The 17,753-nt window shown below is 34.5% G+C and overlaps 1 protein-coding gene across 1 annotated transcript in view; it reads right to left on the minus strand.

Annotated features, from left to right (window-relative positions):
- Window positions 1–17,753, minus strand: part of LOC129805745 (transcription elongation factor SPT6) — a 29,297-nt gene that overhangs the window by 860 nt on the left and 10,684 nt on the right. The window contains exons 5-8 of the mRNA XM_055853868.1: window positions 14,913–16,665; window positions 8,844–11,106; window positions 5,036–5,175; window positions 4,525–4,931 (exon numbers count right to left, since the gene is read on the minus strand). Coding sequence (XP_055709843.1) covers window positions 4,525–4,931; window positions 5,036–5,175; window positions 8,844–11,106; window positions 14,913–16,665 — 4,563 coding nt within the window. The remainder of the gene's footprint in view (window positions 1–4,524; window positions 4,932–5,035; window positions 5,176–8,843; window positions 11,107–14,912; window positions 16,666–17,753) is intronic.

Raw genomic sequence — 17,753 nt, forward strand, 5'->3', positions numbered from 1 at the left:
ATGCCTCCGCCACACCTATAGTTCAGTATAATTTCATGAAATCAAAATTCGCATCTCTTTCTTTCTCAAAAGACTTGCATAAGTCTATTACACTCTGTAAATATGTTTTACCTGCAGACAATTTTAATTATTATTAGCAATCTACAATCCGGTTCGGAGCACCAGATTTTGTATAAATGGAAGAATCTGCGCTGTGCAAAACCAACAATGCTTTATTTCGATTTGTCTCAATGTCAACTATAATTTTTAATTTTTTTTTTACATTTTCTTTTACTAAACTGCAACACACTCTTTCGGTCGCAAAATTGGACTGAATTAAATTTAATTTCATATGATGTTCAAAAGAAGAAGAGTAGGACAGACATATGCAAAACGTTTAAGAAAGAAAGAGATGTGAATTTTGACTTTGTGAAATTTTACTGATCTAAAAGATGTTCCAGAACCATAAGGACGTACAAGAAAGCTCTTACAAGATACTACAATTTTCTAAAACAATAGGACTTCGTAGGATCAACGATTGGTGCGCTTCCGTCGTTAAAAACAATTTGCATAAAATATCATCTCATATGTCAATACCCACTCAACCGATTTCGATAATTGTTTCTTTTTCACACGCAATACCGATTTAATTATTTTACTGATCAAATCGATTTTTTTTACTGGACAAAATTTATTTACTTTACTGGCCATAATTTAGATTGATATTTTGACTAAACTAAATTGGTGTTTTTCACAAACCAAAATTGATTTTTTTACGGATTTATGTACAATTTTTTATTGATCAAAATTGATTTTTTTTACTGATTTATTTTCAATTTTTTATTGATTAAAATTAATTGTTATACTGACGTAGATAGATTTCTTATTTAACAAAAATGATTTTTTCACTGACCTAACTAGAGTTTTTGTCAATCAAAATTGATTTTCTTTTACTGACTAAATTTGTTTTTTATGGCTACGGACACATTCTCTGAAGCAGGGAAATTTTATAAAGCCGAAATTCACATCTCATTTTCTCTCGCACTCTTCTTCTTATAAACATCACAACAACTTCAATTTAACTCAGACGAATTTAGAGTGCGAAAGAAAGAGATAGACATACGCAAAACGTTTGAAAAAAGGAATTTGAAATTTGACTTAATGAAATTTTCCTGATCTAAAGGGTATGCCGAAGCGATACTGACAGTTTTTCACTGGGCAAAATAGATTTTCACTCAACTAATTTGATACTTTTTTTTTACTGAAAAAAAATTAGATTTTGTACTTTTTTTATTAGGGGTAAAATTGGAAAATGATTGCCCTAGATTTTTTACTGATCCATATTATATTTTTTTTGTTGATTAAAATTGATTATTTTACGGGATGAAATTGATTTTTTTCACTCACCAAAATTGATTGTCTTGCTGACCAAAATTTATTTATTTCACTGATTTGAATTTAAAATTTTACTAAACAAAATTCATTTTTCTACTCATCTAATTTGTTTTTTTTATCGATTAAAATTGTTTTTTTTACTGTCTGTAGGAAATATAGTAGACAATAGTAAGTCAGTTGACAGAGAAAGTTTAAATACAAATTCTATTTTTGCCTCTAAATACTTCAATTTTATTTACTAATGGCGCTGGCACACCTTTTCAATTGAGAGAAATTCAATCGATTAAAATTTTACCTATTATGACCAACGCACAATAACTTTTGTTTGTAAACATGTTTTCAAAATTTCCCATGAGAATGAGCGAGATGACTAGATCTAGATCTCACTCACTCTCATTTGAATGTCAAAAACATGTTTACTAAACAAAAGTTATTGTGCGTTGGGCATTACTCTTTCAAACTGAAATAGGATATATTTGCCTTTTTCTGTCAAATTAAAATTGAAATTTAATTTTCAATTTCAATTTTCATTTTAATTTGACAGAAAGAGACAGCTAAATCTGATTTCAGTTTGAAAGAGTAAGAGGTAAAATTTCAGTCGATTGAATTTCACTCAATTGAAAAGGTGTGCCAGCACCATAATTAAATTTTCACCACTGACCAAAATTAATTTTTGTTGATCAAAATTAATTTTTTTATTCATCAAAGCAAACTACTTTTACTGATCTAAAATGACTATTTATTATACTGACTAATTTTGATTTCCTTTTTTGATTAAATTTGTTTTTCTTTACTGAACAAAATTTATTTCTTTTACTGATTTATTTGTGATTATTATTTGTTTTAACTGATCAAATTTGATTGATCAAATTTGATTTTTTACTCTGTGAAATTGTTTTTTTATGGTCCCAGAACACCTTTTAGATCAGGAAAATTTCATGAAATCAAAATTTACTTCTCTTTCTTTCCCAAAAGATTTGCATATGCCTATCGCACTCTTTCAAACTCTTCTTGTTCTTTTGAACATCACTCCAAATTAAATTTAGTTCCGTCCAATTTTGAGACCGAAAAAGTGGGAGATTTATACAAATATTTTGAGAAAGAAAGGAGCATGAATTTTGGTTTCACGAAATTTTACCGAGCCTAAAGTTTGTAAATTTCATTTTTTACTGATCTAAAATATTTTTTTGTATTGATCAAAATTGATTATCCTGTTGACCAAAATCTACTTATAAATTGATTAATTTACGGATTAAAATTGTTTTTTCTTTTTTCTGACTATTGGGAAAGCGAACGCAGCAGATAATGGTCAAGTCATTTGAAGGAGCTAGTTCAAATTCAAAATAGTTCTGTAAAATTCGATTGTCTCTCTCTCTTATTATATTTTTATCTCTATCTCTCTAAATCTCGATTATATTTCTAAATTAATTTCATTTTCATTACTGACCAACATTTATTTGCTTAATGATCAAAATTGACTTTTTTGCTGATTTACAATGGCTATTTTACAGCAAAATCTTTTTGGTCAGTAAAAAAATTCAAATTGGTCAGTAAAAAATAAAATATGGCCAAGTAAAAAATCAAATTCGGTCACTAAAAAATAAAATATGGTCAGTAAAAAATTAAATATGGTCAGTGAAAAACTTTAAAAAATCAGTAAAAAATTAAATTTGGTCGGTAAAGAGTCAAATTTGGTGAGCAAAAAATCAAATACGGTCAGTAAAAAAACTTTTAAAAAAATCAGAAAAAATAATTTTGGTCAGTAATTTCTTTTTTAGATCAGTAAAATGCGAAATTTGATCAGTGGAAAATTAAATATGATCAGTGAATAATAATTTATTTAGTCAATAAAAAACTAAAATGAAATCAATAAAAGTTAAAACTTTGCATGTCCGGATAAAAAGTATTGCACATTTCGTATTGTGGAAACTTCGTATTTTGCCATTTCGTATTTCATATTTCGTCTTTCCTAAATTTTGTACAAAAACTAAACAGGTTCTACTGATAACTTTCCAAAGCACAGGAAATTTCATTTTTTACTGATCAATTTTGATTTTTCACTGACCAAATTTGATTTTTCACTGACCAAATTTGATTTTTTACTGACCAAATTTGACTTTTCTCCGACCGAATTTGATTTCTTACTGACCAAATTTGATTTTTTACCGATTTTTTTAAAGTTTTTTTGCGAAATGTCGAAATTCAGATCACCTTCTTTCTCACATGTTTTGCATATGTCTATCTCATTCTCTCGCACTCTTCTTCTTCTCTTAAACATCACTCCAAATTCAATTTAGCTCAATCGAATTTGGTATGCGAAAGAATGAGATAGTCATATGCAAAACATGTGAGAAAGAAGGGGATCCGAATTTCGACTTCATAAAATTTTCCTGATCTAAAAGGTGTGCCGGAGCCATTACTGACCAAATTTAATTTTTTACAGACCAAATTTTATTTTTTACTGAGCAAATTTTATTTTTTACTGACCAAAAAGTCGCAGCCCTATTTTACTGAACATGATTGTTTTTTTCAAAAACCAAATTTTGTTTTTTTTTCCACTGACCAAAATCCGTTTATTTTTCTCACCAAATCTAAATCTATTGAATTTAGGTCAGTGAAAACGTTGATTTAGAAGAATTTAGATGAAATGGAGATTCAGATTAAATTTGATTTTCTTATTAATCAATATTTTTTGTTGGTCAAAAAAGATTATTTCTCTGATAAAAAAATTAAACAAAATTTATTTTTGATTGATCTAAATTGATTTTTTCACAAACCAAAATTGATTTTATTACTGATAGTTTTTTTTCCCATATTGATGAAGAAGACTTACTGATCAAAATTAGAATTTTATGGCTTCGGCACAGCTTTTTGATCAGGATAATTTCATGAAGTCGAAATTCAAATATTTTTCTCTCTTACACACTGCATATATCTATCTCATTCTTTCTCAGTCTTCTTCTTCTTCTTTTGAACATCACAATAAATTCAATTTAGCTCTATTGAATTTAGAGTGCGAAAGAATGAGAAAGAAAATGATGTGAATTTTGATTTCACGAAAATTTTTTAATCTAAAAGGTGTATTAGAGCGTTTAGTAAAAAATTCAACGAAAATTCAAAGAAAAAAGTGAGATAAAAGTGTAAACTCACCCTCTTCCTGTACCGCGATCCTTGGGCGTTGTCCCACCCGGAGTCCCCTTGTACCGTCCCCATGCATCATCAGCTCGCTGCCACTCGAGATTTTCACTCTGCGAGCCATAGCGTGAATGTGGACTAGGCACATACGGTGAGTTGCCGTAGCGCTGCTGATGCGGCGACGGATGCGCTGTTGGCATGGACTGTTGCTGTGAAGCGCCCCCTCCGGTCGTGTGGTAGCCCCCAGCGCCACTACCTACACTTCCGCTGCGATAGTGCTGAGAAGCACTCATCGGCGGACCGGGATGGGCAAATGGTCCATTGTTGAGAGTGGGCGTTGTTTGCCCATAGCGTGGTGTCTGGGATGAATGGGGCGTGTGGTAGGGAGTCATAAATGGCGTTTGGCCACTTGGGGTGTATGGCTATAAAATCATTTTTTTTTCTCATGTTAGTTTCATGTGCGAAAGGGGGGGATTTGATACAATCCTTGAGGAAGGAATTTCTTGGCAAAATGCCTCACACTTACAGTATTGACATATGAACTCTGTGCATAAGCACCTGGAGTGTGTGGATAGTGTGGCGTCTGATTGGCGACTTGAGACAGTGAATGCAGCATGTGTGATGGCATGTTCTGAGCCACCTTGGCAATAGCATCGGTATTGACGGCTAACAAAAAAAAAATAAAGACCATGATGGTACATGTATAAATTGTCACAATGGAATTTTCAATTAAAGCACATGAAGAATTTAGGATCTTCTGCAGATTTTATTAGAAAAGTAATATAGATCTGCAAACACTCTCACTAGAGATATTAAATCGGTAAATTAAACTTATTGATTTGGTGGGTTTTGATGAATAAAATTCAATGTTGTAGTGAATATAACATACAGTATAACTGTATAACACTGCGTATGGTACTCAATAACACCTCAGATGTTTCCAAAAATGTAACATTTCAAGAATGTCTTATCTTGATACCCTTATTAAGTATTCTATTTAATTAATATCAAGGCGTGCTTCGTACTGTTATAATTTAGAACAGTACAAAAGTCCCTCGATTAATGTAAAATGTATGACTTTTCTGAAATGATGGACTCTTACTTTGCATTTTTTTGTAAAAAAAAATATTTAAAATTGAATAAGGCTCCTAAACTCTAGAAGAAAAAGTAATACTTTATAACTGTTATACAAAAAATGCCGCGAATTTCTAAGACAATCGGCTATAAAAAGAAGGTCATGTTTTAAGTAATATTGATCTACACTATTTATATTTATACCCTTGAAAAAAAAAAATGCAATTCAAAAGACTTAACTGATTTTGTTATAATTTAGAACAGTACAAAAGACCCTCGATCAATGTAAAATGTATGACTTTTCTGAAATGATGAACTTTTACTTTGCATTTTTTTGTAAAAAAAAAAATATTTGAAATTGAATAAGGCTCCTAATATCTAGAAGAAAAAGTAATACTTTATAATTGTTATACAAAAAAAAATGCCACGACTTTCTAAGACAATCGGCTATAAAAAGGTCATGATTTATATGATATTGATCTACACTATTTATATTTATACACTTGAAAAAAAAAATGCAATTCAAAAGACTTAACTGATTTTGTTATAATTTAGAACAGTACAAAAGTCCCTCGATCAAAGCAAAATGTGACTTTTTTGAAGTGATGAACTCTTACTTCGCATTTTTTTGTAAAAAAAAAATATTTGAAATTGAATAAGGCTCCTAATATCTAGAAGAAAAAGTAATACTTTATAACTGTTATACAAAAAAAATGCCGCGAATTTCTAAGACAATCGGCTATAAGAAGAAGGTCATGTTTTAAATAATATTGATCTACACTATTTATATTTATACACTTGAAAAAAAAATCAATTCAAGAGACTTAACTAAATTTTGTTATAATTTATAACAGTACGAAAATTCATTGTGTGAAGGACAATTAAATAATAATATTTCAACCATGATATAGTTTTGCAATTTGAAAACTTTGTAAATTCCAACTTAATAAAAGTTTACTTTTGCACGACATCAAAAAAGAATATCGTCGGCTCTGAAGAAGACTATTGTAAGACTAAAATGTAAACTTTACAGGAGAGAGCTTTAAAGTTTGACAGCTAAAATTTATTTTTAATAATTTTGAAACTATTGTATCTCTTACGGATTGAATATCTTCTGGTTAACGCTAATTTTAAGTTATTTACAGTAAAATTGTGGGCAAAAAACTCGATAATTGGGCAAGCTGATTTTCAGTTTTTTTTCTTGTAACTTTTCCAGGAATATCTTAATCAACATAAAATTGTGAGGGAATGTAGATCTGAGGTTTCTGCATCAAATGATACCATATTTTTATACAAGTGTAAGTAGACTTACAATAGTCTTCTTTGGAGCCGGCGATATTTTATATAAAAAACCTACCGTAATAAAAGCTTAAAAAGAGGCCTTGCAACTCTTTTGCAAAAATGTCATATCACAAAAAATCACTGTGCGTTGATGTTGAGATGCACAGTTATAAAGATCCAGATAAAATACTATCAACTAAGTGTTATAATTTAGAACAGTATTACAAAATATAATCAAATATATAATAAGGAAAAAAATACCCTAAATTCTAATTTTACTTGAGAACTAAGATTTTTTTGTGAACACTAAATAGCTTTTCATAAAAACATTCAACCTATTTCTATTTGTTATAAACGCAATATTTTTTATTTTTTTTTATTTATCGCGTTTATAACAAATAGAAATAGCTTCAATATTTTTATGAAAAGCTATTTAGTGTTCAGAAAAAATCTTAATTCCCATATAAAAATTAGAAATAAGGGTAATTTTCATTATTCTATATTTGATTATATTTTGTTATACTGTTCTAAATTATAACACTTAGTTGAAAGTATTTAATCTGGATCTTTATTAATTTGCAACCCAACATCAGCGCACAGTGATTATTTGTGATATGACATTTTTGCAAAAAAGGCAAACTAGCTTTTAAGCATTTTTAACAGTTAGTAGGGTTTCATAAAGAATATTCTTTTTTTTAGCTATTTTAGCTTACATTTTTTGTGAAAAAAAAACATATTGTCGTTTGTATCAGCGGCTGTGCTAACTTCTTCATGAAACTATTTATTCGGATTTATAGATTTGATTAAAAAAAACTGTGAATTTGATATTTTGTAATTTAAAGAATAAATAATAAATATATAAGTTAATGCAATAAAATGGCAAAATGTTGAACTATATACTGAGATTTAAAAACTAAAACCCAGAGAAGACAATATGTAGCAGTTAGCACAGAGCGACACTATATATCGATTTTTTATGCCATCGACAGGATCTAGGTAATCTTTAACTGTTATAATTTAGAACAGTCCAGAATGTATCTAGGTAAGTGCAAAATACATAAATTATAAAATAACAATTGGAAGTTCGACAAGACTCAAATTAAAATCTGATTAATAATCTCTTATAAATGGTTCAAAAGAATTATCGTATAACTCAGAAATTGTTATAAAAACAACAAAAAAGAATTTATCGGCAATTCTCAGGCAAAATTTCTCAGAATTCCAGTTGATATTTATTGCAAGATTGAAAGAATTTAGTCAAAGAAGTGTTTTTACCTAGAAGTGTTATAATTTATAACAGAACATAAATTTCTTATGTATCAATGGACGTCGTCAGCTTCAGTGATTTTTATGTGAATATAGTATGCTTCACTGAACAGAATTTCTACAACATTTGAACAAAAGAAGTCATACTGACAAAAAACTAGTTTTTGTTATAACAGCCACAAAATAAAACTTATGAGCACATGTTTAGTTCACTTCATAAAGAGAATGCTCTCTCACTGAATTTAACTTGATATTGACTGCGAGATTGAAAAAAATATAACCGAAATATTCTTTAGACATAATTGTTATAAATTATAACACAACATTAATTCGTTGTGCGTTGAGTAAAGACATTAATCACAATGCGATATTTAAGTGAGAAAGATATTATGCAATTAAAAATGTTGTCCTAGATCTTGGGACAAAAAAAGTTATTGACTTTGCAAGACCTAGGATAAGGAGTTCGATGTCCCCCTTTCTATGGTCCGATCAGGACCAATTTACCAAAGATTCAATTCTCCGTGCCATGGGCTTTACAGAGTAGTTAATTGGCTGTCTTACGGCCCAGGACAACAGAAGAATCCAGTTAAAACACTTTCTTTCAGTACTGTTATAATTTATAACAGTACTAATATCCCTGTTTGCAGTGATTAAGAATTCATCGTTTTCCCCAAATTCAACATAAATATGTTTAAAAAGAGTTTTGGACTTACAATTTGAACCGCTGTTTTGTCCAGGTGTTCCATAGGGTGTCCTCATGGACATCCTAGGCGTTGTCAACGGAGTGTTTCCAGGCAGGGGATCTTTGAAGTGTTCCTTGAACCACTTCAGCAGTCCATTGAGCGAATCGAAAATTTGCTGACGGAATCTAAAGCCTTCCGGTGTCACTGTAACATATTCATGTTTGCACTTGTTGACCGGAAGGTAGGACAGTAGAAATTTTCCTGGATAGCTCTTCGAAGCGGACATGAAGTAGTGAATTTTAGTTGGATTTTTAGATTTCTCTTCCTTTAGACACTCTTCAGCTTTATCCTTGAGTCCCTGCAACGTGTCTCTGTAGTATTTGTAATTTAGAAGATCCCGAGCATAAGATGCCATTGGATTAACATAGCGTGCTATGATTTCATCCAAATCCTCAAATTCCTCACTTCCAATGCATAGTCGTCGACCGAGGCAGAAGGCATTCTCTTTGCCTTCTTCGCGAACATCAATGTGTTGGTAAATGTCATCTGTCACTTTCCAGGTGACAGTTAAATGATCAGCTCCCTTACTAGATGGCCTTATGATCACTTCACCCTGATCCATTGTCTCCATAATCTTCAGAGCTTCGGTATAGGATTTATTGTGAAAAGCCGGATGGAAGATAACTCTGGTTATATAGTGATGCCTGGCTTTTTGTTTTTTCGTATCATCATCTTTTCTTGTTATCTGATCTTCGGCCTCTTGATCATAGTATGCATCTTTTGTAGGTCGCCAATCATGGTTTTTGTCCAATAAGTCTGATGACTTTGACGAACAATCAACGGAAAAACGATCAACGTCTATTTTGGTAATTCTCACATGAATTGCCTGACCAATTTGAACTCTCTCCTCAGGATTCTTAACATGCTTATCCGAGAGATTTTTGATGTGAATAAACCCTTGGAGTCCATTGTCAAGTCTAAGCTTAACTCCCGTTGCTTGACCAGGGCAAGCTTTAGCATCAAAATGATTCCAAACTTCGGACAATTCGGGAAATTCATTTTGCAAACAAAATGGACACTGCCATAAACCAGTTTCATCATTGCGTACCGGATTGGCCTGATCCAATTGTTCACCCTGAGGTTTCCTATACGTAAACCCTTGAACAACAGCTAGGACTAACTTTCCAATGTAAAATGTTTCAGGTGTTTCTTTGGTCAACATATCAAACATTTCTTCTGCATTGGACGATCTATAGGGTGTCCTGAGATCTTTATAGCGTGAATTCAATTCAGCCCTTATATCATACAATGTTATACTTCTATTACCAAAACCCTGACGTTCAAGTTCAACAGCAAAAGCATCCAAATCCAAATCTTTCAATCTCTCCGGTGACTCTAGAATTTCCTCTAGAGCCCCAGCCGGATTCATCTGATCATCATCGTACTCCAATGCATCAATTGCCATCTTTCGGGCCCATTCGTACGTTTCCGGATGAACACGTGATCCATCGAGAACTTCTACATAAGCTTCTGTACTGTCACCCAATGAATTCGTATCGATCTTTATGAATCCACTGCAATTGATAAAGACCTTCGGGCCCATATGACAAGCTGTAACCAATTGTGTACGATTTTCCAATCGTTGATTGGTCTGCTTCAGTATTTTAATCAATGCTTGACCCTTCCTTGGACCCAAACCACAAACAAATTGCACCAAATTCACATAGAGCGGATTCTGCACAGCTAAATTAATATCAACACCAACTTCATTGGTTCGATTGATAAATTCCAAATACAAATTCTCCAGCAATTCCTCCTTAACCAATTGATCCTGGAGCGTATGATACCTGAGGCAGAGAATTTCATCATCTGCAGTACATAACTGTGAATATTCCACAAGTGGATCACGCAATTTTCTCGCTAATGATACAGCTTGACGCAACAAAATTGGATATTCCCTAAATTCAGCTGTACCTTTGTGTGAATTGGCATAAATCTTGGCCAATTCATTATCAACAATTTCAACGGCAATTTGAGGAAATTGTTCCTCTTCACGCAATTCCTTAATACACTCCCACAAATCCTCACGTATCCTCTTAGCATCATACGATTCACCACCAATTGCAATAACATGGGGTTTTTTGTTACGAATAAAATTTTTGATAGACTGCAAATCAGTCTCCTTCAGCACACGTTCATCCTCCCACGAAGCATTTTTGCGCTTCAGGAGATTTGGACAGCGCAAATAGTCTGTCACTTCGCCATCAGGATTGATGAGAGCACAAAATGCAGACTGTGTACACAAAAGGATTTTATATTTAGGATTATAGAAAGATATTGTTCGAAATTTAAAAAAAAAAAGCTGAGATTCTTGTTTTTTTCGATGATGATGATTAGCGAATGAATTTGGGGTACAGGGAGTTCCGGCTTGAGTGTAAACGGACTGAAAGAATTTGATATGAATTGCCTACCATTGGGAGCTCATTTATAGTCAAGTGTGCTAATCCGGGCGCTTCGCTCTCTGGATCGTTTATTACTAAGCTAACTAGATAATCGACTTAAAATAAATAAAAATAATATTTTTATTTTTATTTCGGAAAAAAAAATAAAAATAATATTTTTATTTTTATTTCCGTAATATAGTCACTACAGTAACATAATATAACTATTCAAGTTTGAGAAAAAGCAAAAATAATATTTTATTCCATTAAACAAGTGAGTGTAATCGACTCATTTCAATCTTGTGCCAGCTGGATTCTTCAATAAAAATTTTCTAGCAGTGATATTCTCGCTAATGACAACTACTTAATTGAAAACATCTATTGTTTTATCCTTGTGAAAAAAAGTATATTAAATCCAAAGGTTTTATTAAAAGTGAATTAGCGAAAAGGCGACCCAGTTAGTGCATGCTGACTTATTCCGGTATTATCATTATTTTATAAATTTTCTTTAATATTTTTGATATATTTATATATAATGTTTCTAAATGAAACAGTGAATAATTCTATGGATTTAGAAGAAGTAAAAAAGAATTTCATCAGTACAAAAACAAGCGTTTAAGTAACACTCTTCGAAAAACGATCCAGTTACCCCACCTTACTATATAAAATAATTTTTGAAATGTCCCTAAATGTGTGCAATTTTTTTTTTCATGCGGTACATTTGAAATACATTTCTTATGAACCGTTACTTACCGAAATTATCCTAAAGACATCTCCTGAAGATATGCAATTTTACTGTGTCACTGGAATTAATTCGCGGGCTTTTTTTCAGTCCCGAAAAATTCTTTCAAAGCGCAACTCCCTGTAGTTCTGATTTTAAGTATTTGATCCATTTGAACAATAGAACAGACAAAATTTCCGTAAAAACACTGGTTTAATTAAATAAGAACAGAAAATTTCAACATTTTTAGTTCTCAATTTAAAGCTTGCAAAAAACCTCCTTTTCAATTTTGTTCAAAAATATCTGTTACATTTGATTATGGTTTTGTTCTTGAAGTTGGAATCAACATTAAAACGATGATCGTTGCACAAAGGGTAAAGATAAAATCAGAGATTTCTCACCAATTTTCATTGGTTGAATGGGTTGAATGGAAACCTTATTGTTCCCATCAGGTAACAGATGAACGAATTAATACAAATTGAACACATTTTTTATTAGGATGTGAAATAAAGGGCCGAGACATCTATTGATTCTTGGTAACCTTATGTGTTCTTCCGAGAATGGCTCTGGCAACTGTTCTCAATTTTAAGTTCTCAAGGTTTTAGTGTAACAGTTAAGCCGACATATAACTTCACGATATTATTTATTTAAGAATTATTACACATTATAAGTACATATTCAAAAAAAAAGCTTTTCGTGTTTTTCAACTTCTTATTAAAAGATTGAGGATTTTAAATTGAGAACAGTTGTCTGCGCCATTCGTAATATATAAATAATGACACATAAAGAAAGGAGATGGTAAAGCGAAGTGCTCGAACTCGTAACTTAGCTCTCAAAAATACTTTCGCATCATTTACCCTTTACTGGTTCTCAACCGAATTTAACCGATTTATAAAACACTCACAAGATCCCTCAAAATAGTTTCAAAAGTAAAAAAAAAATGATTGAAAAGATATGCTGGAGCCATTACTGACCATAAACGATTTCAATACTCTATATACGAGTACATCAACGGGTAACTCACGAGAACAGTGGCTCGAATTCGAAATGGAATCCCAGAGTTTCCCGTGGGTTCCCTGAAAAATATATGGGTTCCCTGTGACTGCCCTGAAAAATGTATGAGTTCCTGGGATTTCCCATTCATTCCCAGAAAAATTGTACGGGTTCCCTGAAATATTAATGAGTTCCCCGGGTTTTCCATGAGTTCTCAGAAAAATTGTACGGGTCCCTCGGGTTTCCCATGAGTTCCCAGAAAAATTGTACTTGTTCCTCGGGTTCCCTGAAATATTTATGAATTCCCCGAGTTTCCCATGAGTTCCCAGAAAAATTGTAGGGGTTCCATGGGTTCCCTGAAAAATTGTATGGTTTAGCCGGGTTTCCCATGAGTTCCCAGAAAAATTGTACGGGTTCTCCGGGTTCCCTAAAAAAATGTATGGGTTCTTCGGGTTTCACAGAAAAATTGTACGCGTTCGCCTGGTTCTCTAAAAATGTACGGGTTCCCAGGATTCTATAAAAATGTACTGGTTTCCCATGAGTTCTCAGAAAAATTTTATGGGTTCCCCGGGTTTCCCATGAGTTCCCAGAAAAATTGTACGGGTTCCTCGGGTTCTCTAAAAATGTACAGGTTTCCTGGGTTTCCCATGAGTTCCCAAAAAAAATTGTACGGGTTTCCAGTTCAATTGCACGGGTTCCCTGGGTTTCCTATGAGTTCCCAGAAAAATTGTACAGGTTCAACGGGTTCCTAGAAAAATATATGGGTTCCCCGAGTTTACCGTGAGTTCCCAAAAAATTGCACGGGTTCCCTGGGTTTCCAATGAGTTCCCAGAAAAATTGTACGGTTTCTCAGATTAATTGCACGGGTTCCCTGGGTTTCCCATGAATTCTCAGAAGAATTGTAAGGGTTCCCCAGGTTCTTAGAAAAGTATATGAGTTCCACGAGTTTACCGTGAGTTCCCTGAAAAATTGTACGGGTTCCGCGGATTTCCCATGAGTTAACAAAAAAATTGCACGGATTCCCCGGGTTTCCCATGAGTTCCCAGATTAATTGCACGGCTTCCCTGGGTTTCCCACGAGTTCCCAGAAAAATTGTACGGGTTCCCCGGGTTCTTAGAAAAGTATATGAGTTCCACGAGTTTACCGTGAGTTCCCTGAAAAATTGTACGGGTTCCGCGGATTTCCCATGAGTTAACAAAAAAATTGCACGGATTCCCCGGGTTTCCCATGAGTTCCCAGATTAATTGTACGGGTTCTCTGGGTTTCCCATGAGTTCTCAGAAAAATTGTACGGGTTTCCCGGGTTCCTAGGAAAATATAAGGGTTCCCCGGATTTCCCGTGAGTTCCCTGAAAAATTTTATGGATTCCTCAGCTTTCCCATGAGTTCCCAGAAAAATTGAACGGGTTCCCCGTGTTCCTTGAAAAAAATAGGTGCGATTAGAAGGAATCACATTATATGGATTCCGAGTTTCCTGAAAAAAATTATGGGCTCCTCAAGTTCTCCATGGGTTCCTTGGCCAGCTGAGTTCGAGTTCCCCGAAATGAGTTATCCCTTCATAGATATATTTTTATGAATGGTATTTTTTTCTAGACATAAATTTAGTTTTACTCGCCAATCCTATTTTTTACTGATCTATTATGGTTTCTTTGCCAAATATTTTGGCAAATATTGAAAGAGGGCGTGGTCTATTGCTAGGAGGATATTTTAAAGCTCATTTACAACAAAAAATATTGAAGAGTATGGTTCCTGTCATATTTTTTTTTTACTTTTTTCTAATTATTAAAAGTTCTTAAGTTAATTTCAGTTGATCAAAAACTAAAAAGGGCGTGGCTTAAAATTATTTAAGGAGGAGCTAAATTTACTAAAGAACTTCCCAAGTGAGGAAAAATGAATGAAGAATGAATCTCAGCTCAAGAAAATAGAGAAAAAGTTTACAAACTAACCTGCGTAAAATCCGGAACGTAGGCAATTGCCATGATACGGAGTCCCTTTGCAGTCTCCCATTCGTAGTCATCCTCCTCGGGAAAGGAAACACTGTAGGGTGCAACTTTAATCCAGTTGCAGAGTTTCCTACATGCCGATTTGAGTACACAGTCTTTTGCTTCAGCCAGAAGAGCCGATCTCAATTCCTTCTTCAAATCCTTGAGGACCATATTATTGAGCGCCTCCTCGACACATTCAGCCCGAATTGCATTCCATTCCTGGACATTCTTGGCAAATTCATCCTTCTGATACAGTGCCTTGATTTCATCCAAATACGGTGCTGATGTATTCCCTTCGAGTTTCTCACTGAACTGCACCTCCAGGAGTTTGTCATCTTCAGCCATTGCCAACTTCAGGAATTGCTCTCCCACGAGATCTCTGACGGGTTTATTCTTGAGGAACTTCATGGAATAGCATGGATGATTTTCATCGATTTCCTTGACGCCCTTCTTGGTGGGATGCACAGAAATCCTGGCACGTTCAAAGTAGATTTCCCGGACACTCTTCTTCAGGAGCGGCTCCTTGGATAACTGCCGGGCAACTACGTATTTGACAGCATGCAGAACTTCTTCGGGAGTTTGAAATTTTGGACTGACATATTGTTTAGCCAATTCCAGGAGTTCTGTTGGCTCCTGCTCAACTTCGTGCCGTTGGTAGCTATCTCTGAGATTTTCAGCAAATTGCTCAGGAGTCAGACCAAATTTCTTTGCCATGCCACAAACTCCAGCCTTTCTGCACATTGCATACGGCCCGGCATCCTTTGCCTGTTTCAGTGACTCTTCCGGCTGCTCAATATCTTCATCGTCAACATTCTCAATCACTTCTGGCACATCTTCTCCATTCTCGAGTGCCTCCTTCTCGCGCCTCTTTGCCTCCAAACGCTCCTGTTTCCGGCGCTGTCGATCCTTTGCCCTCCAGGCTTCCTGCATGGCTGGAATCTCATGGGAATAATACAGGTGAAAATGCATCTGGACATCCTTCAATTCTTCTGGCGTCTGCACCATTTCCAACCTATACAGATCGTCATCTTTGATCAATCGACAATCCTCCGGAAGTGGCTTATCGGGATTCTCCATTATTTTATCCGTCTGATATTCCCGCATCTTCTCAAACAACGCCTTCAGTGCCTTCTTCCTCGACACCAACATACACCATTTTGCATCATATCGATACACCTTCCATAAATCATTGATATTGAGCTCCGGCTTGACATATTCCTTCCGATAGAATGCAATAAAGGGCACTTCCAATTGTTGATTACGCATAAAATCCAATGCTTGCTTTATCTTGGCAATTGCACTTGGTGGCTTCCTAGCCCTATCGCGTCCATCAGCCGTAAAGACATCCTGCTTTGACACAGGTTCCTTACAGAATGCCTGTTTGTAGATCCATTCAGCTTCCTGTTCCAATTCACTGGATTTCTCCGCATCCACGGGCGTTATTGGCACCTCACGCAATTGCATCCGTTCAGGAATATCCGTTTTGCGTATTTCAATGTCCAAATCCGTAAAGTGACCACGTTGCAGTTCACTCGGTTCGTAAATCTCAAAAATGGACTTACGCATTGTCTTTTTCTTTTGCTTCTTCGGACGCTTCTCACCATCTCCCTCACCATCCAACTCATACTCATCTTCGTACTCGTCATCGTCGAATTTCTCAAATTCATCATAGTCAAAGTCAACCCCAAAGATATCCTGACCTTCCTGAAGGATTCTGTAAGCCCACCCGAAAAATAAAACAATCTCTAAATTAAGTAGTTAAACGTTTTGAATATTTTGAGTAGAGAAACTCGAACGATATTTATACATAAATAATGCAAATTTCGTTTAATAATTCTTAAAGTGTATGAAGCATATTATCGTTATTAATAAGAAAAATTGGATAAAAAATTCATGAAAGTGTCTGAAAATTTTTAAAGTCGATTATCTCGGAAACTATCAGAGATAGAGGCCTCAAACTTTACATATATTTAGAGCCTCTTTCAGGCTTGATATGTGCAAAATTTCACTGGAAAATTAAGAAAATTGGACGAGAAATGCATAAAAGTGTCTGAAAATCTTTAAAGTCGATTATCTCGGAAACTATCAGAGATAGAGGCCTCAAACTTTACATACATTTAGAGCCTCTGTCAGCGACCCGTGAGAAACCGCGAAGATATTCATTGCCCACGAAAAATACGCACCCCGCGGAAAAATACACGACCCGCGAAAAAATTCGCGCCTCGCGAAAAACTTCGCGTTCCGAGAAAATCCGTGAAATAATACACGTCCCGGGAAAATCCGCGGAAAAATATGCGAGCCGCGAAAATCAGTGAAAAAAAAATCGGGTTCCGTGAAAATCCGCGAAAAATATACGTCCCGTGAAAATCCGCGACAAAATATGCGCCCCGCGAAAATCCGTGAAAAAAGTCGCGCCCCGGGAAAATCCGCGAGAATCCACGAAAAAATTTGCGTTCCACGAAAATTCGCGAAAAAATACACGTCCCAAGAAAATCCGCGGCAAAATACGCACCCCGCGAAAATCAGCAAAAATCCTCGAAAAATTACACGACCTGCGAAAATCCGCGAAATAATACGCGTCTCGCGAAGATCCGCGAAAAAAATCGCGGATCGCAAATTGTGTATGTCAACTTACAAATCTTCGAATACACTAGATCCCGGCATTATGCACATTTTCGGGACCGAAAAAAACGCGCGAAATGGCATTATGCATCGAGAAAATTTGCATACCTACAGGGGCTTTCTTTTGAATAAATTGACCATTGAACGAATTTCGCGCAGAGTAAATGTCGGTAAAAGTAG

The sequence above is a fragment of the Phlebotomus papatasi genome, chromosome 3 (assembly GCF_024763615.1).
Source record: "Phlebotomus papatasi isolate M1 chromosome 3, Ppap_2.1, whole genome shotgun sequence".
Taxonomy (NCBI): domain Eukaryota; kingdom Metazoa; phylum Arthropoda; class Insecta; order Diptera; family Psychodidae; genus Phlebotomus; species Phlebotomus papatasi.